General features: G+C 36.5%; 2 protein-coding genes across 3 annotated transcripts in view; both read left to right on the forward strand.

Moving 5' to 3' along the window:
• The window catches only part of E(Pc) (Enhancer of Polycomb), a 61,355-nt gene extending 45,302 nt beyond the window's left edge, over nt 1-16,053 (forward strand). For both annotated transcript variants that reach the window (XM_089089649.1, XM_089089650.1), the window contains exons 8-12: nt 3,403-3,561; nt 9,137-9,327; nt 10,553-10,779; nt 12,892-12,946; nt 15,713-16,053. In XM_089089649.1, coding sequence (XP_088945775.1) covers nt 3,403-3,561; nt 9,137-9,327; nt 10,553-10,779; nt 12,892-12,946; nt 15,713-15,779 — 699 coding nt within the window. In that variant the 3' untranslated portion in view covers nt 15,780-16,053. The remainder of the gene's footprint in view (nt 1-3,402; nt 3,562-9,136; nt 9,328-10,552; nt 10,780-12,891; nt 12,947-15,712) is intronic.
• Git (ARF GTPase-activating protein GIT1) overlaps nt 1-27,486 on the forward strand; it is a 497,129-nt gene that overhangs the window by 150,749 nt on the left and 318,894 nt on the right. The gene's annotated exons all lie outside the window — the stretch shown is intronic.

Consider the following 27,486-nt stretch of genomic DNA (forward strand, 5'->3'; position numbering starts at 1 on the left):
ATCAGAAAAAGTGGAGAAGTATCAACCTAGTACAAGCTTTGAACCTCTTGTACAAAATGGAAGAATAAGTTTACCAACAAAAACTCAATAGAATAGTTAAGGATTTAATATATTCCATTTGCGTGTAAGAGTCTTTATAAAACGGTTTTGTTAGCTTAGATGTTATGCAGTGTAGATTTTGTATAAATAATGAACACTTTTGTTGTAAGCTCTTATTTTATATCAGGGCTTATTTAAGCCCCGAGAAGAACTTTCGAGTACCTTATTAGTGCCTTTCAGGCAATTTGGTGGCTATTCTGCACAAAACGTTTTGGATATTGTGGAAGCTATAAATCTACGTTTTTTTGGCATAAGAAAGTTGGCTTCGCATATCACGTGATACCTTTTGGAAAGGCGCTGAAATAAGTGTCGTGTTTATAAATGTGGAATTTCTTGAACCATCTAGAATAAAAAAAAGTCTTCTAAGTTTAATGTTCTTCTAGGGTAATATTAATTCACATGCTTACTCAACTTGTCAATAATGTTAGATAAGTGTTTCATCGGGCATAATTCGGATTAATTTTCTATCATAAAAAAATGATTTCACAAATAATTTAGTGTAAAGATTTTATCAACAAATTAACAAGTCTTTCCTCTTAATTCTACGTTACTTATCCCAAGGAGAAGGATTACTTTCTCTGTAAATACAACTTACTCTAGATTTGATTTACAATTATACGATTTTTTTTCTTCCAAATTTTGAATTTGCTCATGAATGTTGAAAATTGTTTCACGGATTTTGAATTTTGTGAATAGTGTATTGACCAATGCTCTGACAGTAGCAACAAATGACACATAGGTCTTATAGTTCCGGAAATAATTCAAGAAACCATTACTGCTGGCATACTTCAAGGAGCTCTAAATCGTTGTAGTTACTTATATCCGCTCCCTTGCTAATTGTATTTTATTCTAGCGTTATGCGGTACTGATTCAATAATACATCGTCGATTATTCTAGGAAATATCAAAGGAGTTCTAGGAAAAATAAATGTAGTAAGGAACGTTTGGCCTCTGAGGAACGTATTACATCCTTAAAAAATGCTTGGCATTGATTTTTCTTATTGTTATCTGTATTGCTCACGAACAACTACTTCTTGATATTAAAATGAAAATATCGGAAAATATATAACATGTAACTTTTCCGACAGCTAAGTAGTAACGTGAAAGAAAATAAATGTCGATTATAAAATTTAATTTAATCCTCTACATTGCTTATGTTTTCGTACATGGTGGACTAAGCAGAAATGGTTCACATCTTGAACTAAACTGATTTGAGCTTTGTAAAGGAGAGACAGTTTTACCATGTTTAACTTTTTATGTCCCTTTTGCGCCATGTTTACTCTTTTCAGTTTTAGGCATTATTTTATTTTGTTTTTTAACTGTCTAAAATTTCACTGGTATTAGAAACATAAAATGTTGCAGTGTAAAAAAAAAAGACAGAATAAAGTGAAAACGAACAGAATTTTAGAAATGACAGTGTACTCAAATTTTCTTATACCACAAACAGTCGCTCGTAAGAATTTTTTTCGGGGAGAGGATACAAAAATAATATTAAAATTTGAAAAAAGAAGTGCGCGCAAATTCGAAAAAAATTAGGATTTCAAGGGGGTGGGCAAGGCTCCTTCGTTTTGTCACCCCAAATCATCTGCCTGGCTTTTCTATTGGTAATATTCTGTGTTTGCCATATTGCCATATAATATTATCACAGACTATTTAATAGAACTGCATAGTTCTGTTTTTATAGAACGATCCTTAAAAGCTAAACTCTGCTTTTTAACTGATGATCCAAATTTAGTTTTATTATTTCCAAGGATTATGTCGTGAGAATTTCAGGAGATTAATATTGCATCTTTAAATTCTTTTCAGGAATATTTTTTTCTTAGTAGTCATCTTGCGCAAATTAGATAGCGTGTTAGATTAGTCATATTAGTCACCTTGCAATTAGTATCCTTGGTAGTAGATTCAATTGTATTTGAAACTAATTAATTATCAGAGAAAAATTCAAAATGAAGAGTAATTTCTATAAAACGAGCATAATTTTGTCCATGAGATTAAAGGAAATTACGAATTCCGGAACTGATGAGCGGCTTTTCTTTTTGGATATAACAAGTAAAACTTTCGCTGTTTTATCATTATGAAAAGCACAATACGTATTTCTTTTATAGACCTGATTATGGCGGAAGCTACTTGTGCCCGTCTCTAATGCCCATCAGTGATTGTATCGTTAAAAATACCCTGACTCGGTTGGTTTTATTTCAAGTATTCTTCTTGTTTTTGTATTCTAACTATAATTCCTTTTCCTTCATTAATTCGCCTTGTTTAATGGTATTATTGGCAGAATCGTGTAATTGTGATAAAGAACAAATTTGAGAAGTCTGACATACTAAGAGGATATAATATAAATAGTTGAATAAAGTTGAAAATAAAGAAAGAATCAAGATAAAATTTAAAAGCAGTTCTTATGCATCCCCGCTAGCATAACCGCGTAACCAGGCTGGCGAAGAGCTTGAGGTTTAAGGCCCCTCGAAACGTTGAAGTAAATAACTTGAGAGAAGTCTCTTGTTTGAATAAAAAAAATTGCCATACCTTTCGCAGCTTTTACCTTTCGCAGCTAAGAGTGCACTAGCAAAGTGTAGAAATTCTCAACGAGAATTTCTTGGCTAATTGGAACTGAAGCTTTACTTTTTAATAAAATTAATCCGAAGCCCAATATTTTCTTATTTTAAGCAAATATGTATGTTCATAGGTGTAAGCAATCCAAATTTTGCTGGAGTACTAGAAGATTTGTTCTTCATGCATGTTTTGTCTGGAACTTCCAAAAGAGCTTAATTTCTGACCGGATTAAAAAAAAAAGACTTGTGCTGGTGCGCCTCTCGATCCATGTTTGGTAAACCTTGTGTAGACAGGATACAAATGTATTAATTCTGAATATTAATAAAGTTATTAATATTAATATGGTAAGAAATACATAAATAGGTTTTGTTTTACAGTTCTAAACATATAATAAATTTCTGGGGGCCGTGGTTTAGATTACTGGATATAGTATTATTTCCTGCTTAAATCTGAACACATAAGAGCAATAATTTCTGTATGACCCATTTACAAAATCAGCAAAGGAGGGGGGCAAAAAAAAAATTAGGTGTAACATTTAAGCTACTAAATTAATATCAATAATAGTTGTCACAGAAGCAAAACTTACCGTAGCTGAAATTGCACGATCCTGCCGATACCTATAAATTTGGCTCAAGTAAATTTTTATCTTGTAGATGTCATCCAAAATGCTGTATTTCCGTAGTGTTGCTCTACCTAACCTTCACCTCGCCTTCCTCCTCAGAGCATTTGTTTTTTATAAATGACTTTTTAGGAGGAGAAAAAACGACCATATAAAAGAAGGAAACGTCAGCCTGAGACGAGCCCTTCGGTCGCGACTCCTCCAGGAGAGTTGATTGTGCAAGAAGAGGTCCCCTTGGAGGCGGAAGAAAAATTTCGATTTATTCGAACTGTCAACTGTGATTTTCTTGGTGTGAGTATTTATGTTGAGTTTAAACTAAAAGTACTGTCTTGGTAATTGTAATCTATTCAAGAGAACATATTTAAAATGGTGATAACACTTGCCCACTTAGTAATTGTAATCTATTCAAAAGAACACATTAAAAATTTTGATAACACCTCCCCAAAAGACAACCTCCGAGCTTGAAACGAGGGCCAAAACTACAACAGAACAAACAAAGGGCCAGGTGTAGATCTCGAGCAAAATCTTAAGGTGAGGGGGGGGGGGGAATGTGACAAGGGTACCAAATTGACAATTTTTTTTAAGATTGAAAAACAAGGAATGAGGTCGCAAGAAAAATCTTGGGAATGGGTCTCCCTCCCTTCGCCCCCTCCTGGATCCGCCACTGCAAGGGGCTTATAATGTGCAATTGCATTTTGATTTTTGGGAGTCTCTAAAAAAAATACTGCTTAGAGCAAAGAGCTATGTGTAAGTCATTCAGCGTTAACACTAATGGTATTTATTTATTTGAAAATTACCTTATAGTTCTATATTTGATCACCTGAAGGCAAAATTATTTTTAAGTGTTGCTTTTGATAAGAAATAAAAAGATTGCTTGAGGGATCAATTCACTCTTAACAGTAGAATTTCTTTTTTTCTAATTTCTATTGCCTTATGTGTATATGTTAAAGCAGTTAATATATATATATATATATATATATATATATATATATATATATATATATATATATATATATATATATTTATTTATTTATTACGTGTAGTTGCGTTGAATCCTTGTACCCCTTCCCTTCACCCTGGCTTCTCGATATTTGGTCTTTAGTATGCCTATCTGTAGCACTTTTTGAAGATGTGATTCTGTTCATTTTGTTTTTAATTTTAAGCGAAAGTTTGTTGTGGGTAGATTGTTTGTACATAATCTAACCCATTTATTCTGGAGATTTATGGATTTTGGACAGTGTTATGAAAAAGTATAATTCAGCTGCAGTTAAAGTAGTAAGCGAGATTAGTAGTTGGCTCGGTGTTGAAACAGGAATTGTGAAAGAAATTTCGAAGAGTATTGAGATAAACTTAAGATGGGTTTAAATGCTTTATTTTCTGTGGATAATAAGCTTCCAAATTGTTGTTTTGAGAATTCATATCGAGCCACGAAAACTAGAACATCCTCAAATGGTTTCCTCAAGAGGTCATGGGAAAAAATTTAAACAAACTAGGAACTTCATGGAAGAGAGTAAAAGTTGAAGCTCTGAACTGGGTGGAGTGGAGGAGTGTGCGGACATTTGTTGATTTTAAGCGAGGTGACAGGGTGGTCCTGTGAGTTGTGAGTAGTATTACTTAAATTGTGCGACGGTTGAGTTATATAGACACCATTTGCTAGTAGACATAGACATAGGTTTATTCAGATCGAACAGCGTAGCCATGGGTAATTTATTTCGTCTTTACAACAATTTTAAAAAAAAAAAAAAAAAAAAAAAAAAAAATAAAAATAAAACAATAAAAAAACTAACACGTGAATTAAAATAAAACAAAGTATTGTTGTATGATTCTACGAAAAAGGGGACAAACGTTTTTTTTTAGAGGTTGGTCCTGCAGACAGGGGGTTGTAGCTTCGACTGGGATCTGGTTCTTTGGTTAACAGGAGCATCAGGTGGGAGGATCAGTCTGTGATGGGGCGAAGATAGCAGTGACTTGCCGAGGGACATGATCAGTGATAATCGTCTGTCGCTGAGAGATTCAATGTTCAGTTCTTGCAAGAGTTTGTTGTTGTCGTCACTTCTGTTACCAACGATTATGTTAACAGCTCGTTTCTGCAAAGATTCAAGGTCATCGCAAAGGTAGTGGGTGCTCTGGACAAAAGGTCCCCAGACAGCGACGGCTTATTCGAGTAGAGGTCTCACATACGTAATATAGGCATTTTTTAGGCTTTGAGTGTCGCAGCCAAACCTGCGCATCAGGACTAGGGTCTGAAGTGATGCATTGCCAGCCTTAATAACCTTCTCCACGTGTTCGGTGAATGTGCAGTCCATCGATAATGTGACTCCGAGGATTTTTGCAGATTGAACAATAGGGAAAGGGACTTGCGGGAATTCCAGATCACGTTTTAAGGGGCAAAACCTGAGGATCGTTGATTTTTCTGCATTCAGTGTCAACTTGTAACGTTCACAGTCCTCAGAGAAGGATGCCAGAAGGGTCTCACTGAACTGACGTTCGATTACACCTTCTCTCACGAGGTATTTGAGGACAAATGATAAATCGTCGACGAATTTGAGTCGCTCTTCGAAATTCTGAAGGAGGAAGTTGAGGATACTGGATGATATTGTTTTTCCAGCAATCTGCCTCACTAGACGGTGCCATTTACGGGGATCCTTTGTTATTTCAGGGTCCAAAAGGGATTTTCCGAAGGACTTTCTTGCCTCGCGACAAAGGCTAACGATTTTGTTTCTTAATAATCGTAACGACGTTGCGTCACCACTTGACTGCCTTACAGTGGTTTTTTCGCGAATCAGCTGTTTTATTTTTGGAGTGATCCAGGGCTTGTCAGATCCGCTCACGACAAATTGCTTATCCGGGAAAACTTCTAAGTATTTTTCATAGAGTAGGGACTGAAATATTTCTGCTTTCCTGTTGACATCGCTTTCGTTGTATACTTCACTGAAGCAGTGAGTGCCGACCCACATTCCGTACGTATTAATAGCAGACTTCGTGATAGGTCTCCGGAGTACTTTTATTTTATTAAGCTTCTTGATTTCCCTTTTTGCCTTCATCAGCAGAGTGTGATGGTCCAATTTGCCTAAAGGCCCGTTCGAAGACACGTCTTTGTAATATGGAGCAATGCTTGTAAGAATAAGATCAAGGGTGCTCCCAGTGACATGGATGGGTATTTTGACCACTTGTGACATTCCCAGTATATTAGCAAGACATTGTTTCTTTGTTTGGTTGAAGTCACCAGCTAATATGACGCCCGGGCGGCTATACCGCTGACGTAATGTGTCTAACGTAGACTGAAGGTAGGATACCAACAGCCGTCTGTTCTTGGCGCTTTCAGGATAGTAGATACTTGCAATAATGATGCAAGAGACATCTCGTGGTAAATGTTTTGGCTTGCATAATGCCCAGATCGCTTCATGGTTAGGGTCATTGAAGTTATCTAAATATTTGCAGGGATATCATCGCGTACATACAGGGCAACACCTCCGCCAATCCTGTCTGTTCTAGTGTTCAAGAAACCTTGTAACCAGCCATCCTTCCACTTGTTTCGTCGAGCTGCCATGTTTCGGTAATTGCGGCGATATGGATGTTATTCTGACATAGAATGACATCTAACTCATCTACTTTATTCGTTAGTGAGCGGACATTGCTCAGAAGGAAGTTTGGAAGTTGGTGTTTACAAGAGAGAACCTGCGGTGATAATACTGGAGGACAATCAGACCCGAAATCATTGGTAGGAGCATTGTTTTCAGGGATCAGCCGGGGCGGTAGGCTCACGCGCGGGATTGAGACTAAACACCTCTCACGCTTAGGCTTTTGGCTGGCCAATCGTCCGTAGGTGACTAACACGTCAATCTTAAATTTCTTTCTGCCACCTCTGCGTCCTCTTCTTGCTCGCTTGCGAACGAAGGGAACGTCATCTATATTTTTATAAATTCTTAGTGTGACGAGTGTGGCTATGACAGATGGCGCCAAAACAGCAAAAGAAATGAAAGTACCTTTTTTGCATTGATCAATCCAGTTTTCAGCAGCAGCCTCAGTCGCAAAGAATAGCACTATTAATACAGTTTTGATTAATACCACTTTCATCGCAAAAGGAGGAGTATTTCAAGGCACTGAACAAGTTAAACTAGGATAGAATGACTTGCAGCCTCAACGGCGCGAGAGCCATCTATCGTCCATCAGCATTAAACTGTTATAACTTTTTCTCATTTTTTCATATGTATTATCTAATTTCATTGTGCATTGTTTACTATTGAGCTATTGAGCTGACTTCAGTTATTTTAAATAATTTTGCTTTTAAATTTGTTTCGTTCTGAGGTGAACGACTTTAGGAATCCTTTATTGATACTGTCGGTACTGAAGCATTGTGTAGAAAATTCCTGAAGTGGTTTGATAATATTAATACTATATACAACAAGAATAAAACAGGGTCATCCAAAAGTCGTTCCGCCTGATGTTTCTTTTTAACAGAGAAAAATTGCGGATTTTTCAAGGCTTTTTTTTAGGTTCTGTTACTGTCTACACCAATAATTGCCTCTACCCTTTTTAGTTCCCGTTCAACTTTTCAAAACTAAAAAAAAACTGATGGCGCTAGTTTAGAATACGGTTGAAGCCAGTTTAAAGCTTTATTTTGTGAGATATTATTAGTAGAAAGCTTTGGCCGTGAAAACAGAGGTCTCATCGTGTTTTGCATCATTAAAGCTTTAATAGTAATTATTTATTATTTACTATTATAATTATTTACTGTATAAATATACTAAAAAGTAAATTTTAGGTCTTTTTAGTAAAATGAACGGAAGATTTTTAATATTTGATTCAATTCTGGTTATAGAAATTAATTAAGTTTTGACCGATTTCGCTCATCGTTTATATTCACAGTAATTCTACCAGCTTCTCTAAAGGAAATGGCTAATTATTCCGTGCTCCTTAATGGACTCTTGATATTATTTATTGTAGATTCAGAGACTTTTAATCAAGGAACATTAAAAGTCTTCTCTAAGCTTCTCTAAAAGAAATGGCGAATCATTCCGTTTACATTACGGACTCTTGATATTATTTATTATAGATTCAGAGACTTTTAATGAAGGAACATTAAAAGTCTTCTCTAAGCTTCTCTAAAGGAAATGGCTAATCATTTCGTTTACATTACGGACTCTTGATATTATTTATTGTAGATTCAGAACCTTTTAATGAAGGAACATTGAAAGTCTTCTCTAAGCTTCTCTAAAAGAAATGGCGAATCATTCCGTTTACATTACGGACTCTTGATATTATTTATTATAGATTCAGAGACTTTTAATGAAGGAACATTAAAAGTCTTCTCTAAGCTTCTCTAAAGGAAATGGCTAATCATTCCGTTTACATTACGGACTCTTGATATTATTTATTGTAGATTCAGAACCTTTTAATGAAGGAACATTGAAAGTCTTTTCTTAGCTTCTCTAAAAGAAATGGCTAATCATTCCGTTTACATTACGGACTCTTGATATTATTTATTGTAGATTCAGCGACTTTTAATGAAGGAACATTAAAAGTCTTCTCTAAGCTTCTCTAAAGGAAATGGCTAATCATTTCGTTTACATTACGGACTCTTGATATTATTTATTGTAGATTCAGCGACTTTTAATGAAGGAACATTAAAAGTCTTCTCTAAGCTTCTCTAAAGGAAATGGCTAATCATTTCGTTTACATTACGGACTCTTGATATTATTTATTGTAGATTCAGAGACTTTTAATGAAGAACATCTAATGGGAAATTGAAGTTCGAGGCATATTATATATATATTTTTAAAAATGGTTAAAATTACTGCTATATCCTTACTGCTGGAATCCTAATTCAAATGTCACTTTTAAAATGACGGTTTTATGATTTCAGCCCATTCCTTTTGGTTCTTTTGAAGAAGATACTAGTCGCTCGAGAGGAGGAATGGTATCTTTGAGTAGCTGGAGTGGTAAGGCAAGGCGAAGAATCGGTCGTGGTGGCCGTGTAATTTACGATAGACTTCATTTCGATTCCCTTACCCCACCTCATTCACCTATGCCAGGGGAAGAGTCTAATTTTGAACAGTAAGTTTCTCATTCTTTTCCTATTATCACTGTATCTTTAACTCCAGCTCTAACTTTGCTCTTGGAATTCCTATGTCCTGTATGATCCGTAAACCGCCCGTGATATCATTTGTACTTTGGACATAGCTATTCTTAAAGTTAAAATCAAGATGGATCTGGACTTAATGCACGTTCATTATGGTTTTAAAGCTTTTCTTTTGATTGATTTGTTAAGCTTTCAATGTGCGTCAAATTGGTGCCAACTAGTGATATATTGTGAGTAGCAATCTCTGCAGAATAATTTGAAATTAAGGGTATTGCAGTTGGGTGTTGTTTGATTCCAGGGCTCAGATTAGTTCTAATAAAAATAATAATTTATTACATTTTATAAATAAAATTTTTTATTATATTTTGTTCCCATTATAGGGATCCGGTTTTAAATGAAAGTGAAACGAAGGAACTTTTTGTTCTCTAAGCTCAGTTTGGCTTGAAAAATACTTGTTGAAAATTGGCTAGCATAATAATAGTCAAATGAGTATTGTAAGCACGGATATATTAAATAAATTAGCTATAGAAAATAATTTAAATGTATGTTGTATACATTTTTTCCGGTTTCCTTTTATTTCATTTGCCGGTTGACTCCATGCTTAATTTCCTATTCACCTTCGATAAACCAAGAAAACGGACTTAAGGTTGGCAATTATCATCTTAAGCGAATTAATTCGCTCAGATAGAGCGAAAATTCGCTCATATGTGGTAAGTATGGTATAAAAAATTATAGAATACTGTCATATTGTTTACATTTATTTTGCTTTACAAACACCACAGCAAAACTTATTGCTCGAAACTGAAGTCTTGTGGTTTAAGACAGTTGTTCCTGGGTTTTCTAATTCTAGTTGAGACAATTTTAACTGCTGTGTAATTCTTTTTCAATAGATGTTTTACTGCTAAGACATCCGAAGAAGGTTGTCTTGATTTAAGAAAGAAAATTATCTTATTATTTGCATAAAATATATATTTACTTATTACGTCACGAAAATTGACTCATCTAAGCTTAATTTCACATCCAATATTTAGTTTGATACTAATCTATTGCTTATGTATTTCCATTTTCTAAAGTTCAAATATATAATAATTTCTTCGTCACCCAATCTTCTAGGATAAATGAAAAAAAAGTTTCCGTTAAAAAAAAGCTTCTTTTATTTGTATTTACTTAATGAGGCTAAAATAGATACTTGTTTTGTAGATATTTCCGCCCACGGTCACCTGGAATAGAGGAAGACTTCGGAGATACCATAGAAGATACAATTATTCCAAAGAGTGTATTAATAGCTGCCGAAGATTCAGATGGATGGATGCAGTTCGACCTGGATAAGACGGAAGAGTTTATGTCAGATTTTAATTTAGATCCCCCACTTGAATTGGATGAAGACTTCCCGCCTGTGTCTTCAAAATGGACTAGGTCATCCAAAGGTTAATAATAGTAGCATTTGATGATAAATTTTGTCAACTATAAGTATCCTTTCAAATTAATGTCTAAAAACTATTCTCCGCAAATAGAAAAATGGAAAAAATTAAAGATGTTACTTCTTTCGTCTAAAAAAAGAGTTTGATTGGTGCACACTAATCCAAAGCCTAGTTTCGCAGTTTACCATGCAACCAACAAACGAAACAAACAATGCACGCATGTAATGCGTCCTTGTATCATTAGTGCTGCTGACTATGTGCACAGGATTTGCAAGTGAGTGGGCGACTGAGATTTCTAATTAACAACGTTTTTAATTAAAAATCGCCAAAGTTTAATTTTAAAAAAAAGTTTTTCTGAGGGAAGTAAAGAGCGAACTTGGATTTTAAAAGGAACAAAAATTATTACTTCACCGTCTATCTAACATATACAAATAAAACTAGTACAAATAAATCAACTGATAATATTTTCCTATGTTTGTTGGATTATAGAAAACTTGCACTTTTCTGAAAACACAAAAGCCAAGTAAAAGAAAAGAATATTGATTTAGGAGTCAAAAGTGAGTACATAGTGTTACAACAACAAACTTATTATAGCGGGTCTTATCAGTTATAATACCAATAGTGAGTAATATACAATTTTAAATTGTAAAAAAAAACTTGCGAACCCCCTAGTCCCTCTGGATACGGCATGTATTTGGCATGTATGATTTTATACTTGTAATGTGATTTATATAGTGTCCTAGCTTAAATGTAATGTGTCAATGATGGGACATAAATGGATTGGCAGATACATTTTTCGTTATTTAAAAGAATAAAGTGGTAATGTGACGTGGTTTTGTCTTTTTAATGCAACCACGGATTTTGATGGTTGATACAGTTTAACTCTGCAGGAGCTCTAGGGTACCGACCATTAGTAAAGTGTTGGCCTCGCTAATGGGTGCGCTGCCTTAGATCACTTAAAAATAGTTTGAGATATGCTTTCGCAGAAAAGTCTGTATGTTCTGATTTTTCACATGTGTTAACTCAATAGTATCTAACATTATTAATGGTTTTTTTTTTGGTTTGTTTTTTGTTTCTGCGTTTAGACAGAAAAACAATGTTCACTGCCCAATAGATCATAAGTAAATTGTAGATAACACTAGCCATCTGGAGATTTGCGTTAAAATTAGCTACCTATCGTCAAACAGGCTGTGTGTGTTGGAAGGGCACGGGTCCACTTTGTGTCTTCAATTGTGCAGATCGGAAGCACTTGCATACTTATAGTATAGACAATATGTAACATTCCTGTCTTTGGGAAATAGTTTTACAGTCGGTGGGGGTTGGAGGGACCACGGCATATTTTATGCCCTTTAACCATACCAGTGGATAATCCATGCATGATTATACTTTAAACTGGATGCAGCATGCCTACGTTTCCCCTAAAAAGCATACAGCGGGGAAATCAGGGTTTTTTGAAGGACCAAGGGTCACATTTTGCCTCCAACTATGCATGTTGAAAAACTTTTCATGGTTTTGACTTCAGTATTATGCATCATGTCTACTGTTTTGCTAAACGTAGGTGTTAGAAGAGATCAGAGTTAAAGATCCCACGTATCTACTTGTGCTCTTCGAACAAATAGATTAAATGTCCTTGGATGATTCGACTTAAACAAATATGCAACATACCTAGCTTTCTGCCAAAAAGTGGTTGATGGGTTGTAGGGGGCACGGACCCACCTCCAGGGTCTATTATTATAAAGATTGAAAACCATTGCATGAAACTGTGCCAAATAAGATTAAACTTATTATATTTCTCATACAAAACTGATGGTGGTGGGGGCAGTTTTGTGTTTGAGGGCTCGTTGGCCCTCTTAGCGTCTCCAATCATATGTTTTGAAGTCTCTATCATAGGCTTTAAAGAATCAACGAAGTTAAGTTTTCAGTCAGTAAGGATCACCGTGTACATCTTACGAATTATTTTTAAATTGAATTGTCCTATCCCACAGTGAATGACCACAGTTTACGGATTAAAATTTCGTCTTCTTCCTGTTAAGTTCCGGGCTAATTTTTGCATGATAGCATTTTGTGATTGGCTCGTCACAAACGAAATGACTGAGCTGATCTTTTGTTTATTTTCAGGTCTTGAAATGGATCTTAAACTCCCTGTAACTGATGATGACTTGGCAGATGATAAGTAAGTTGATTTTTCTTCTTTTAAACACTGTCCTTAGGTGGTCCGACCTTGTTATCAAGCCTCTTTTTTTTATTTGGATTTTTTTTCTAAATCCTCAGCGCCTTGTTTCTAGTTTCTGATTAGTGGCAGAGCTGTTCAAACAAAATCCATTATGCTCGGATTTGTAATCAGTAGACCAGTAAACTTTAATAAACCAATTTTGATGGAAAATTTCTTGAGAGGTGTAAAACATTTTGCGAACTAAGTTAGACTTAGTGGAGCTAGTACCTTAGTTATGTTTTTTGGAGATGTAACCCCCTGCGGCCTTTGTGGGAAGAAGGGAAATTCAAATTGTTGTCATCGGGACATTCCCGGAAGGGATTGTTGAATTTTGAAGACACTTGATTAGTTGCTTTAGAATAAATTCTTAGAATGAAACAGCTAATGGAATAGCTATTCTTTTTGAGGACCAGAACGCAAACTGACCTTTTTGGGGAGGCGGAAGAGAGAGGCCCTCTAAAAACTCGTCTTCGGGTTAGTTACCGGAAGTGGTCGAATCTCGGCCAAACTTAGCTGGAAGTAAAACTAAGTGCCCCAATTGCTCTTGTTTTGGACCTGCTACTCATTTTGGCCTCTATGGAAATAAACTGTTGCTTTAAATTTTGTCATTGAAGTTACCAACAGGGTTGTAGCGGTAGCTGCAATTTATTAAAGGAGGAACCACGGCCATAGTAACCAAGAATTTAAAAATGTGTTAAAAAAACTGGTAAGTGAGAAAAAATTGCCATTTCTATCTGATTCAGGAATGGTAACTATTATCTAAATTAGTGGTACTAGTGAAGTGCTAGTTTGAAAACAAATTTAAGGGAATCTAGGAGGACAAAGTTAAATTGAAGTAATGCTAATAAAAGACTGAGCTCTTCCGCTTCACATCTAGAAACCTTTACCAACCGAAGAAACACTAGATTAAACAGTAAGCACATACTAGAAAATAACTTCAAAAGTCGAAAAACCTTTTCCAAAAAAAGAAGAAAAACGAAAGAAACTCAAATCTGACTAACTAAAGTTGATGTTCAGAACAAATAAAGTCCGCTACGATGATGCAAACAGAGCACATATCCAGATAAAACTGTTGCATAATATTGTGTAGGTCCTTAATCACGGAGCCAAGATACGTATATAATCACGGAGCCATATATATTTATGTATATATATATATATATATATATATATAATATATATATATATATATATATATATATATATATGATGGCCGGCGTTTACCCCCCGTGGAAAATTAGGCTTTCCAAATTTGAGAATTTTATTTGAGTTTTATTTTTTTTATTTCCGTAGGGGGATGGAATTTTGGTACTTGTGTATTATGCGCCACTCACTCAAGTTTACGCTGTGTAAAATTCGAGAACACACCGTTTTTTTTGTTAGTTACTTCGTTACTTTAGAAATAAATTTGCGTTATAGATTTGCACATTAGGGGGGAGGGGGTAAGCATAGCGAGTATGCATGCAAAATGTGTTTGGTACAATTATTCTGCATATTAGATTGATAGACAAATAAGTGTATTTGAAAGCCAAATATACGGCCATGAACACAGTAAAATGACATAAATGAATATAGTGAATGGGGGGGGGGGGGGGGGTTTAACCCCCGGAAAATGTCCTCCTCCACGAAAAATACCCCCCCCCCCCCCGCCCCTACGGAAAGTAACCCCCTCGGAAAATACCCCCCCCCCCCCCCCCCCGTGGAAAATAAGGTTTCTATATTTGAAACTTTTATTTGAGTTTTTTTATGGTTTTGTTGAAAAGTGCTAAGGAACGGGAAAAAGAGGAATTTACACACCAGTAGTGTCTTAAAAACTTAGAAAAAAAACTAACAAAAAAAACGGTGAGTTTTCGAATTTTACACAGCGTAGACTTGAGTGAGTGGCGCATAATACACAAGTACCAAAGTTCCTTCCCCCTACGGAAAAAAAAACTCAAATAAAATTCTAAAATTTGGAAAGCCTTATTTTCCATGGGGGGATTTTTTTTTGGGGGGGGGGGTGTTTTCGCCTAGAACCATATATGCATATATATATATATATATATATATATATATATATATATATATATATATATATATATATATATATATATATATATGTATGTATGTATTTAAGTTTTTCTTTGTTCTAATTAAGAGTTATACCAATTAATTTGTTTTCATTTCATTCGGTTAGATTGAAAGGTAGTGGGATCTAATAAGTTATTTATCATGTTTTATATTTTAAAACTAATTTGATTTCAGTTTAGAAGGGATCGAATTTCTGGATCATAGCCGATTTTGATTGTCCTGCTTTTTCTTCAAATCTTCAAGTTTATCTTGCGTTTTCGTGATGTGAAAGTGCTCCACAGATCCAGGACAAAACTATTATGTTTTGGGGGAGTCGAGGGTTACTAAGAATCGAGCAGTGAAATGCAAAACCTTTATTTTTTCCTTTAGCTCCTAAAGCATGTTGTGGCAATGCGAAAACATAGCATGAGGGGTGTCGACTGACAAGAATTTCGGACTACTGACTAACAGTATGTCGGTTTTTCTACACAAAGTTTGCTAAACTAGTCTTTCAGAAGTCAAAATTCTTTCACGCCGCAATGCTCATGTAATGATAAGTGAAAACAATTTTGGTCATTTTACCCACCATGTGACCGGCAGAGTAAAATTATTATCGACATGCAAGTATATCTTGTTTGTCAGATTCGTTTTTTTCTGTAATAGCCTCTCTTTTTTTAGTTCTGTTAGTACATCGGGCGACGATGTTCGGTTACAAATGGGGAATCCTGTGAACGAAGTATTTTGAATTAACATTGGTTCTATTTACGACTCAGTCAAAAGCAGCTTGGCAGGCCTTTGGCTTCTGTTTTGAAATCAGTAGCTGCCGATTCACCCATCTTATACCAGCGTGTATTCATGAATCCAGCAGTGTTGCCGTTACCTGCAATTTGCGCACATTTCAGTGCAATTAAGACGTCGTCTACTTTAACTAACTCGTCCTTTGTTTGCTCCGATTGTGAGCTACGGAGTTTAGTTGTTAGTATCGCTCATAAGAATGTTCTTTAATAAATGTTTCTTAATATAAATTGCTGTTCAATTGTCATTTTGGAGACTATTGTCTACAATCAGTATTTTTGCCGTTTTCCTTTTCATCTGTAGTTAAGTATACTAGTTACTAGGAAAAAGGAAAAGCAATTCTTTAACATGAAACTTGATTGTGGAGCTTACATAATTGAACTGTAGAAGTGCCGTCGTTTTGCCTACTTTCAATAAGGTAAATATTATCCCGATTATTGAGCTCTGTATAACTAAGATTAGATTTTGAATTTTTAAACAGATACATAAAGAGAACGTTCTGCGGTTATTTGAAATTAGCCTGATGTAGATATAAAACAAATAATTGCACACACGAAAGTAAAATTGTGCGCACAATTCCCAATTGCGCCGTTTGGCCAGCTGGGTTTTAGTATATTATTAGTTTAAAGTGGGTTAACCGCCTCATAGATAGAGAGAGAGTGAAATTGTAGCTTGAGTAAAGGGTGGAAAATGTAACACGCTCATCAAAGAAATGTTTGTTATACTGTAGGATTGTGTAATATCTCTTCTGATGTTACAATATATAATGTTGGTGATTTGCCAATATTTAAATATTGGCATATTTAGGAAGCCTTGACAAGACTGGCTAATATAAATCAGTATTGCTTTGTTTTCCTAAAAAAAAAACTAACAGAAAACTGCAATAAATAAACAGCTGTTTCCCCTTACTATTTACAATAGTACAAACTTGAAAAAGTGGTATGTTTTAACGGGTTTCTGTCAGTAAAGATGAACTAGTGTCTGTTCTAATTGGTGGCTGGCGTTTACCCCCCTTCCCGCGGTTGGTTGGTCTCCAATCACTTTCGACTTAAAAAAAAAAGGACTAGAACTCTCAATTTCTGATCTAATGAGCACCCTCCGAAGTTTCTGCGACCATGAGGTGGAGGTGTGGATGAGGAAGAGGCAGTCCTCCTATACGGGATAAATTCTTCTCATAATGTTACTTATGTTACTCCTTACTTTTATAATAACAGCGTAGACCAGGAATCATAAGGAAGTAGATATCAATTTCACATTTTTGATGCGTTTTTAAAGTTTCCTTTGCCCCCCCCCCCCCAACAAAATCCTGGTTACGACCCTGGGAATTATATATCAATTTTCACCTCCATCCTCCCCTTGTATCTCCCTTAGAACTAATTCTGTATTTATCTGATGGCTCATTGAGAGCTGGGATGTTTTAGCATTAAAACATACCCTTTGAGGTATCTCCCAAAAACGATCAGAGAACCCCATTGTAGACGTTTAAAAACCTTTTAATTTGTGTAATTTGTCCATTGCTTACAAGTAGTGTTTGTTATTGGGAAACCTATGGACACTTTTCGCGGGGGAGTTTTCTGCTGGCAGGGGGGACTGGGGAAATTTGAAGCGGGAAGAACATTTTTGGGAATGATTTCTTTTCAGCGGGGATTAATTTCCAACGGGAGGTATTTTACGGGGGGGGGGGGGTAAACGCCTAGAATCGTGTTAATTCTTTGGTAGTGAACTACTTCACAAAGGTAGTGAGCTGCCTTTTAAAATCAAGCAATTTAAAAAGTGCATATTATAATAAATGTAAGTGTGTTTTATTAATTTCCCAGTTGTTAATATTAAGCTCTAGTAACTGTTCAAAAAGTCGCCCTAGGCCACCGACAAAATCCGGTCTAATGCTAGTGGAAAAACCAGGGTAAGGTAAATATATCGACAAGGTGATGAATATCAAACAGGGTGTCTTCAAAGCCACTGGACAGAAACTTGAAGAAAAAAATAAAAGTGGGACATAAATAAGGAGAGACTGAAAACCAGAAAAAAATAAAATCCAAAAGAAAATAAACCAAATATACAGTTACTTAAAAATCCAGGAAATAACAATATATACAGTTTCGGGCTCATGAAGTAACCGAAATGAAAATGAAACAAACAAAAAAACACCGGCTTTGTTAATAGATGACTTTCTTGTTGGAATCTAATGCAACTTTTCTTTTGGTGATCGAATTTAATTGATTCAATTGGAGATTTTGAATTGCCCTCACTGACCAAGTTACGCGTCTTAATAATGGGTTAATTTTTAAATATTACCATAAACGAACCAATAAATGGAATTTCATTATATCTGTTGCCAAATCTGATAAAAAGTGTGTTTTTTGTCAAGCTTGCCTTGTATATTGTGTAAAACTTATATCCATATAGATAATTATAACGTCCTCAAACAGTACAAAGTTGTTTGAATGATTGGTAATTCTTTCTATTACCTAAGTTGAGCGGAGATTCATGATCTATTTGAAGTTGTTCCGCTAAGCTTTTGTTTCTTTGAGCTATGCTTTCGAAAGAAAAACTGTTCAACCAGACAGGCGCCAGTTCCATATTGATGTTAGGCAAAATTATAGAATCGTTAGGATGGGCAACAGTCCTTGGGCCCCACTGTAGAAAATATATTATTATAATATTAACACATAAGTCAAAGGGGCATTTTCCCACCGTTCCAAAAGTGCTGCCATCTTCAATACTAGTTTTGCGATTTAGTTAAGTTTGTCTTTCCATTTTCAAACACTGAGGAAGAGGAAGGGTCTGCCATTTGCCTCCTACTTTAATAATTATCTCACTAGTGAATAAATTTGAGCTTATCCTTTGCTCCCTCCTTATTAGGAAGTTGGCCATCGGCAAGAAAATGAACATTTTGGACGAAGGTAGATAGAATTTTTTTTTTTTTTTTAATGCTGCAAAATATGCCTTGGTGGGCTGATTATAGTATATAACAACAGTTTCTTCGCACATAAATTTGTTCACGAGATTTACCATTTCGGGAAGTTGACAACTTCATAGATGAGATGCATCGGTTGAAAAAAACAAATCGAATAATAACAGTGCAAAAACGAACTATCTCTTGAATCGATGCCAAAACGAGGTAAAACTTTTGATGCAAAATCAAGCTAGGTCATGACGTGGCGCACACAGGAGCTTTGTGGTGATGTTGTGAAAACGAGGAAGGTTCGATCTCTGCCAAGTCTTTTCCCGTTGCTAGCTGTTTAGCAGAAACTTCAGCAGGTAGCATCTGCAGAATATTATTCATAATATGAGGGTTCTTGCCCCTCCTTAAATTCACCCCCCCTTTCGCTTTTACGCTAAAGATTCGTATGTCTATGATGAAGGTGCTTATGAATTTAACAAATGCAGTTAATGGGTAATTGTGAGTGTTCATTTACCGATAGCCGTTTAAAACTTTTAAACTAAAAATTTTATTGATTAAAGCAAATCCCCGCTAATAAGCTCTTCTATTCTTGAGGTATTGTCAAGAATATTTATCCCAGTATGCATATATTTATATATATGTGTGTGTGTGTGTATCTGGGTATTTCCTATTGCGGGCAGATCCGGTATGATCTGAATGTTTGTTCAATTCATATAAAATTGAGGATTTTCCATATTTTCTAGACAGTGGTTTTAGGATCTCATGCATATTGGATTTCATTGCATAATATGCTTCAAGCTTCTTTTTTCAGGGAGTTTAATTCCTGCCTCCGAAATTATACAAATTCTCAAGTGCTAATTTCAACGATGAGCAACTTTAAATGAATACATTTTGCATATTTAAAATCAGCGGAAACAATAGATATTTTTATTGTTTAATATATTGTCATCGAAACTTTGTTTCATACTGTTTCGGATTCTAGTTAAAAGGGTCCCTCTTTACTTATAGTTTGTTACTACGAACTATAACCCAGGAGCCGGCGTTTTCCCCCACACGCAAAGTTGAGCAGCCACAGAGAAAGTACAAAATAGGTACCTAAAAATTTCGACCAGATGTCCTGATAGGACAATATATCAAAATAGTTCTAGGACAAGGGCTGGTAGCCTCTAATCATTTTTGACTTAAAAAGAAGCATAGCTCAATTTCTGATCGAATGATCATCCTGCGAAGTTTCTACGACAACGAGGAGGAGGTCGGAGATGAGGAAGGTGTCTAGCCCCCCTCCTATACAGAATGAATTCTTCTAATTTTGGGGTTTATTGTTACTTTTATAATAACAGTTTGGACTAGAAATATTCCTGGACTATATATCAATTTTCACCTCCCCCGCTCCTTCCTTAGAACTAAATCTGTATTTATCTGAAGGTTCAGTGACAGTTAGGATGCTTTGGCATCAAAGTGCACCCTTTGAGGCATCTGCCCCCCTCCCTAACCACGACCAGGGATGATCATATTGAATCAAGGATCCAGGAAGATCGGGAAACGACTCCTTTGAACAAAAATTAAAATTTCAAGTGGCCTTTTAATTGACCAAACAGATTGGAGGACGAGTAGCCCCCTTCCCATGCCTCTCCCCCACCCCTTCCCAAAGGCATTCGAATGAAATTATGAGATAGTCGTATGGTTCACCATAATTTGAAGGCCCAATACTTATGCCTCCGGGGATGACATGACCCCCCCCCCCCACTTTACAGCCCCTAGAGAAAGGGCTGAAAATTCTGCAATTTTGTCCATTGTTTACAGATAGTATTTTATTTTGTGAAACATAGGGACATTTTTCGCGGCGAAATTTAATGCGGGGGAGGGATTTCCTGGGGGTAAATTTTTAGTAGGGAGGAAATTTTCTGGGAAGAATTGAATTCATCCACAAAATTCTTTTTATTTGTCTTTCTTTCTCTTTGGATGCACAATTTTACATCTGGAGAGAGTGTTACGGGGAAAATTTTGAGCGGAGACTAAATTGTCTGGCAGGGCTTGGTCCATGGAAAATTGCAATCAATGTCGACAAGGGTTGCTGTAGGGTGACACCTCCCTTCTTATTGCACGAAAATGTTTCTAGTGTTTGTTTTAATGCTTTATTTACCTGAAGTGATTTACTTCATTATACAGTCATAAATTATTAAGGAAGGTAGGTCTTTGTGTAGCCGGGTAGGGGGTAATATTCCTAAAGGAGAACGTTTCAATGGCCTAATTTTCTTAGTCTCATGGAGCCTTCAGATGAATTTGAATGAGTTTTGGGGACTTGCTGTCTAATCTTTTTTGGTTCTCACGTATATTTTTGGTCTACGCCTTTATTAATGGTCCTGGGGAGGAAGGAGTAGTTGTGTCCTAGTGGTTGCCAAGTTGATTTAGGTTATATATGCGAAGGATAAATTCTGCATGTTAAGAATGGATAAATTGGATAGTTTACAATCTTTCTTAGGGCTTCAGGTGTATGGCATCCCCGGAGGCATTATTATTGGACCTTGTGACCATTTTAATAAAATGGCTTTTTGAGATTCTCGTCAGTATAAGGAGGAGCATCTAAAAGGGCAAGAGGAGGGGTCTGGTTGCCTTCCGTTCCTTTTTCAACTTCTCTCTCAAAATGATTTTAAAGTTCTAACTTAATACCCTTAGCCATTCTTTAGATCTTGCTGATTGCCCTTTTGACAGCTAGCATGCACGTAATGTGTTTTGATTGTGTTTGGAAATCCTCTCCAAACCTGTGGAGTGTTATGCCATCCCCGTAGGCATGGTTATTTGACCTTTGGACTATTTCGAACCAATTATTGTATTGACTACGTGCATCTTTAGAAAAGCGAATGCGCCACTACCTTGTGGTAGCGAACTGTAAGTGAGGAACAAGTCGACCTAATAGTAACCGAAACACTTAAAAAACGGACTTTTCACAATAATTGATGCATCAAAAGAATTGGCTTTCTATGCTGATTTCAAATAGCGTCTGTAAAATTTGTTAAGATGGATGTTACCAATCAAAAGCTACGAGCTTGAGAAAATTTTCCAGGTTTTTGAAAAAGGGCTAAAACACCCCCAAAAATTCAAGGATTCTTAATGAAAATTACACTAGATTAGGCCTAATCGTATAAGAGAACCCTGCTGTAGAGGTTTTATGCTCCCATCTCCAAAAATCTGGAGTTTTGTATTATTTTTTTATAGAAGAAAGATTATGGATTCGTGTTTATATCTTTGTTTTTTTCCCCGGGGGTAATCGAATCGAAACAATGGTCCTAGAAAATCGGGAGAGGGCTCATTCAAACGAAACTTAAAAGTCTTAGTTTTTTTAGGTGACCCAAAAGATTTGATGGCAACTAGCCCCCCTTCAAGAGCCCCTTTTCCCCACAGTTATCCGATCAAAATTTTTATATAGCTACTTTGTTCAGCATAGTAGAAAGGTCCAATAATGTGCCTTAGGGGATGATAAGAACCCCCCCCCCCCCACAGCCCATGGGGAAAGGGCCGTAAGCCGTGAAATTTGCCCATTGATTGCCCATTGTAATTTGCCATTTGCCCGTTTGCCCTGTGAAATTTGCACATGTGGTATTTATTACTGGGAAGCATGGGCGCCCATATGGGGGGGGCAGGGGGGGGCTCTTGCCCCCCCCTGGCTGAATGATGCTGCCTTATTTTTATATTTTTGTTCTGAGATTTATATTATATAGCATTAAAAGTAGCAATTAGACGAAGTTTGCCCCCCCCTGGAATTCAGCTTATGGGCGCCCATGCTGGGAAGCATATAGTTATTTTTGGAGAGGAGGATTTTCTGCCGGGGGGGATTTCCATACAGAGAAATTTTCGTTGGGAGGGAAGTTTCCGGAGGCAAATTTCCAGGGGAAATTTTTGAAAGAAGTCCTATACGAAATTATTTTTATTTGTCTCATTTCTCTTTGACAACTCAATGTTACATGTGGAGATGTACTGGGAGAATTGCCCGGGGGAATTTACAGCGGTGTTGCGATTTTCAGGAAGGGGGGGGGATATCATTTGAAAAATGATCAGGAATTAAATTAAAACTAGTCTTTTTTCAAATGAAAGTAGGCTAAGGTGAGTTTTACAGGTGGAATCGTCCTTGGGAAATTTTAGGGGGAGGGGAATTTACAGCAAGGATGGAAATGTTTGGGGGTATTTTCCACAGAGGAACTATCCATGGGGGAATTTTTTGTGGGGGAGGGGCATGGAGGTAGAGGTGGATTTGCCGGCATTATCAGAGGCAACGCTATAACGTTGCCTATAGTAAAGGCCATACGGCTCCAATGTCTTATTATTATTTTTTTTTCCCCAGGGGCATTTCATATGGAAAAGGTCGTCGTAAAAAACTCAGAGGGGACTCATTCGATTCGAAATCGGAAGTTCTAGTGCCCTTTTTAAAAGACAAAAATGGCCAAAGGTCAACCCCCTCCCCCCATGCCCTTTGTTTCCCAAACATATTGTTTCAGATTGTCATTTTGTTCAGAGTAGTTGATTTCCAGATTTAAAATATATTTATGAGGAGGTCACTCCCCCATAACCCTCAGGGCAAGGGTTTTAAGTTATGCCCTGGGGGCATATAAGAACGATGTTGGCACAATGTATTATTTATTATTATTTTTCCTTTAGACCAGGGTACTTCGTATCGAAGAAGTTGTCATAGAAACTTCGAAAAGGGCTCATTCAATTGGAAATTGGAGTGGCTTGTGCCCTTTTCATTAGTCGAAAGTGATTGGAAGGCAACTAACACCCCTTCCACGCCCACCATTTCCCGAAACACATCCAATCAAAATTTTGAGATAGCCATTTAGTTCAGCGTAGTTGATTTCCAGATAGAAATTATGTTTTTGAGGAAGACAACCCCCACAGCTCTCAGGGCAAGGGTTGTAAGTTATGCCCTGGGGGCATATAAGGTTTTTATAGAAAGAATTGTCGTAGAAACTTTTGAAAGGGCTTGTTCGATTGGAAATTCAAAGGACTGGAGTCCTATTTGATAGTCGAAAGTGATTGGAGGGCAACTAACCCCCCTCTCGCGCCCACCTTTTCCCCAAAGATCTGGTGTACTTTTTAATAGTCGAAAGTGATTTGAGGGCAATTAACCCTTTTCTCACGCCCAGCTTTTCCCCAAACACATCCAATCAAAATTTTAGATAGCCATTTCGTTCGGCTTAGTTGATTCCCAGATAGAAATTATGTTTTTGAGGAGGACACTCCCACACAGCCCTCAGGGCAAGGGTTGTAAGTTATGCCCTGGGGGCATATAAGGTTTGTATAGAAAGTGTTTTCGTAGAAACTTCGAAAAAGGCTCATTCGATTGGAAATTCAAAGGGCTAGTGCCCTTTTTAATACTCAAAGTGATTTGAGGGCAACTAACCACCCTCTCACGCCCACCTTTTCCCCAAACACATCCAAGCAAAATTTTAAGATAGCCATTTTGTTCAACGTAGTTGAAAGTTCTGGAAATTAGGTCTTTGAGGATGATAACCCCCCACAGCCCTCAAGACAAGTGTTGTGAGTTATGCCCTTGGGGCATATAAGGTTTTTATAGAACGCGCTTCCGTAGAAACTTCAAAAAGGGCTCATTCGATTGGAAATTGAAATGGCTAATGCCCTTTTTAATAGTCGAAAGTGATTGGAGGGAAACTAATCCCCCTCTCACGCCCACCCTCCCATTCGCCTTTATGTTTAAAAACTAAATGTTGCCTTAAGAATAAATCAAAATGTACTGTGTTAATGCTAATTCCCAATAAGCCATCTCAGCTGAGGGTATTATGTTCAAACTTTCGGGGCAACTTCTGCTTTTAAAATTTAACCAAATCAAAATAGCGTAAGTGTATCCAAGGTATCAAAGAAAGTGAACAGATTTTTTTGCGAATGGTATCAAGTTTTCCATTTCAGGTCAACTAGAGGAGGTATGAAACTAAATTAAACACTGCTATTTGTGTCCAGATTTTTAAAAGGGTGTAAGTTGCTAAAAATTGCTGAAAATGTCTCTCCAGCATACAAATAGCAGGCCAAACTATAAATTCTTAAAAAAACGAAAAGATTTAAAGTATTATTTTCTTTTTCCCTCAAAAGACAATAGACAATATAAAACATAAAGAACTACATTAAACAAAAATTAGCCAAAATAAAATCAAATAACCTACCAAGCGTGAAACTACCACAAATCAGCATCGATAATTAAATGAAACCTAAAGTAAAATGAAATAATAATAATCACACAAGTCAAACTCAAAACAAGAACAAATTAACACAAGTTGGGCTCAAGGGTGCCCATAAGAGGGGGGGCAGGGGGCGCCCCCCCCCTGGCTGAATGATGTTGCCTTATTTTTATATTTTTGTTCTGAGATTTCTATTATATAGCATTAAAAGTGCTAATTAGACGAGGTTTGCTTCCCCTGGAATTCAGCTTATGGGCGCCCATGGTTGAGCTCAAAACCCCTATGCCTTCCCAAGGCCAGAACATAATTCGCACTTTACTGAAAAAATACAAATGAATGTTCATTGTCATTTTAATAAAAAAATAATTATAGTTATAAATCAAAATGTCAATATTATTTGAGTTATTAAAGTTATGAAATTAAAAACATATATATTTTTTTCAGTAAATTGCAAATTTTGTTCTGGCCTTGGGAAGGCATAGGTGTTTTGTTCTCGTTTGAATCTTGGTGAAACAAAGTACTTATAAGCCCCCCCCCCCTTTGGGAAAATTTCTGGCTGCGTGTAACAGGTGGATCACCTCTTCGCATTTTATGCCCGGTAAATATGTGAATTTAATCCTTTATATTACAAAAAAAAAAAAATCTACCATAAGATGGGAGCTGTTGTTACGCAGCAACCAAATTACAAGTGGAGTTAAAAAATATTCCCTGGTATGAAGGGAGATTAGAAATTAATTTCTTTCCCCCTCCCCTCCCACGAACCTCATTCTACGTCTATCCTAGGGCTCACTGATAGTTAGAAAACTTGGGCATAAAGACACACTTTTAGAGGTCACAGGCACACACTTCCACTAAGATCCTTCAGCCTCCTCCATAATAGCTGATGCGCAATTTTACACCACTGAACATAATTTACCAAACCTTGAATGAATCTACTCATTTAAATAAAGCTTCAAAATAAGTATCTATATTAAGCGTTTATTTTGTATTGACTACGTGCATCTTTAGAAAAGCGAATGCGCCACTACGTTGTGGTAGCGAACTGTAAGTGAGGAACAAGTCGGCCTAATAGTAACCGAAACTCTTAAAAAACGAAATTTTTACAATAATAGATGCATCAAAAGAATTGGCTTTTTATGCTGATTTCAAATAGTGTATATAAAATTCGTTAAGATGGATGTTACCAATCAAAAGCTACGACCTTGGAAAAATTTTCCAGATCTTTGAAAAAGGGCTGAAACACCCCCGAAAATTCAAGGATTCTCAAAGAAAATAACACCAGACTAAGCGTATAAGAGAACCCTGCTGTAGAGGTTTTATGCTCCCATCTCCAAAATCTGGAGTTTTTTTTTTTTTTTTTTTTTTTTTTTTTTTTTTTTTTTAATAGAAGAAAGATTATGGATGTGTGTTTATATCTTTGTTTTTTCCCCGGGGGTAATCAAATCGAAACAATGGTCCTAGAAAATCAGGACTCATTCAAACGAAACTTAAAAGTTTTAAGTAACCCAACAGATTTGATGGCAACTAGCCCCCCTTCAACAGCCCTTTTACCACAAAGTTATCCCATCAAAATTTTTAGATAGCTTCTTTGTTCAGCATATTAGAAAGGTCCAATAACTGTGCTTTAGGGGATGATAAGAACACCCCCCCCACACAGCTCATGGGGGAAGGACCGTAAGCTGTGAAATTTGCCCATTGTTTACTTGTGGTATTTATTACTGGGAAGCATATAGATATTTTTGGAGAGGAGGATTTTCTGCCGTGGGGATTTCCATAGAGAAAATATTTCGTTGGGAGGGAAGTTTCCGGAGGCAAAATTTCCAGGGGAAATTTTTCCCAGAATTCCTATGCCAAATTATTTTTATTTGTCTTACTTTCTCTTTGGCAATTCAATGTTACTCGTGGAGATGTTCTGGGAGAATTGTCCGGGGGAATTTACAGCAGTGTCGGAATTTTCAGGGAGGAGGAGATATCATTTGAAAAACGATCTGGAATTAAATGAAAACTAGTTTTTTTTTCAAATGAAATTAGGCTAAGGTGAGTTTTACAGGTGGAATCGTCCGTGGGAAATTTCAGGGGGAGGGGAATTTACAGCAAGGATGGAATTGTTTGGGGGTATTTTCCACAGAGGAACTTTCCATGGAGGAATTTTTGTGAGGGAGGGGGACATGGAGGGAAAGGTGGATTTGCCGGCATTATCAGAGGCAACGCTATAACGCAGCCTATAGTAAAGGCCTTACGGCTCCAATGTTTTATTATTATTTATTTATTTTTACCCCCAGAGGCATTTCATATGGATGAGGTCGTCGTATAAAAATTCAGAGGGGACTCATTCGATTGGAAATCGGAAGTTCTAGTGCCCTTTTTAAGAGACAAAAATGGCCAAAGGGCAACTAGCCCCCCCCCAGGTCCGTTAGTCCCCAAATACTTCTGACAAAAATTTTAAAATAGTCATTTTGGCAAAATTAGTTTAAAGATCATATAACAAATACTCTGGGGTCAATACAACCCACAGGGCCCAAGGTACCCCAATCCCAAAGGCCCCCGGTCCCCCTAATACCCCT

Source organism: Artemia sp. Qi Xiang Cuo, chromosome 5 (genome assembly GCF_049724085.1).
Source record: "Artemia sp. Qi Xiang Cuo chromosome 5, ASM4972408v1, whole genome shotgun sequence".
In the NCBI taxonomy this organism is placed as follows: domain Eukaryota; kingdom Metazoa; phylum Arthropoda; class Branchiopoda; order Anostraca; family Artemiidae; genus Artemia; species Artemia sp. Qi Xiang Cuo.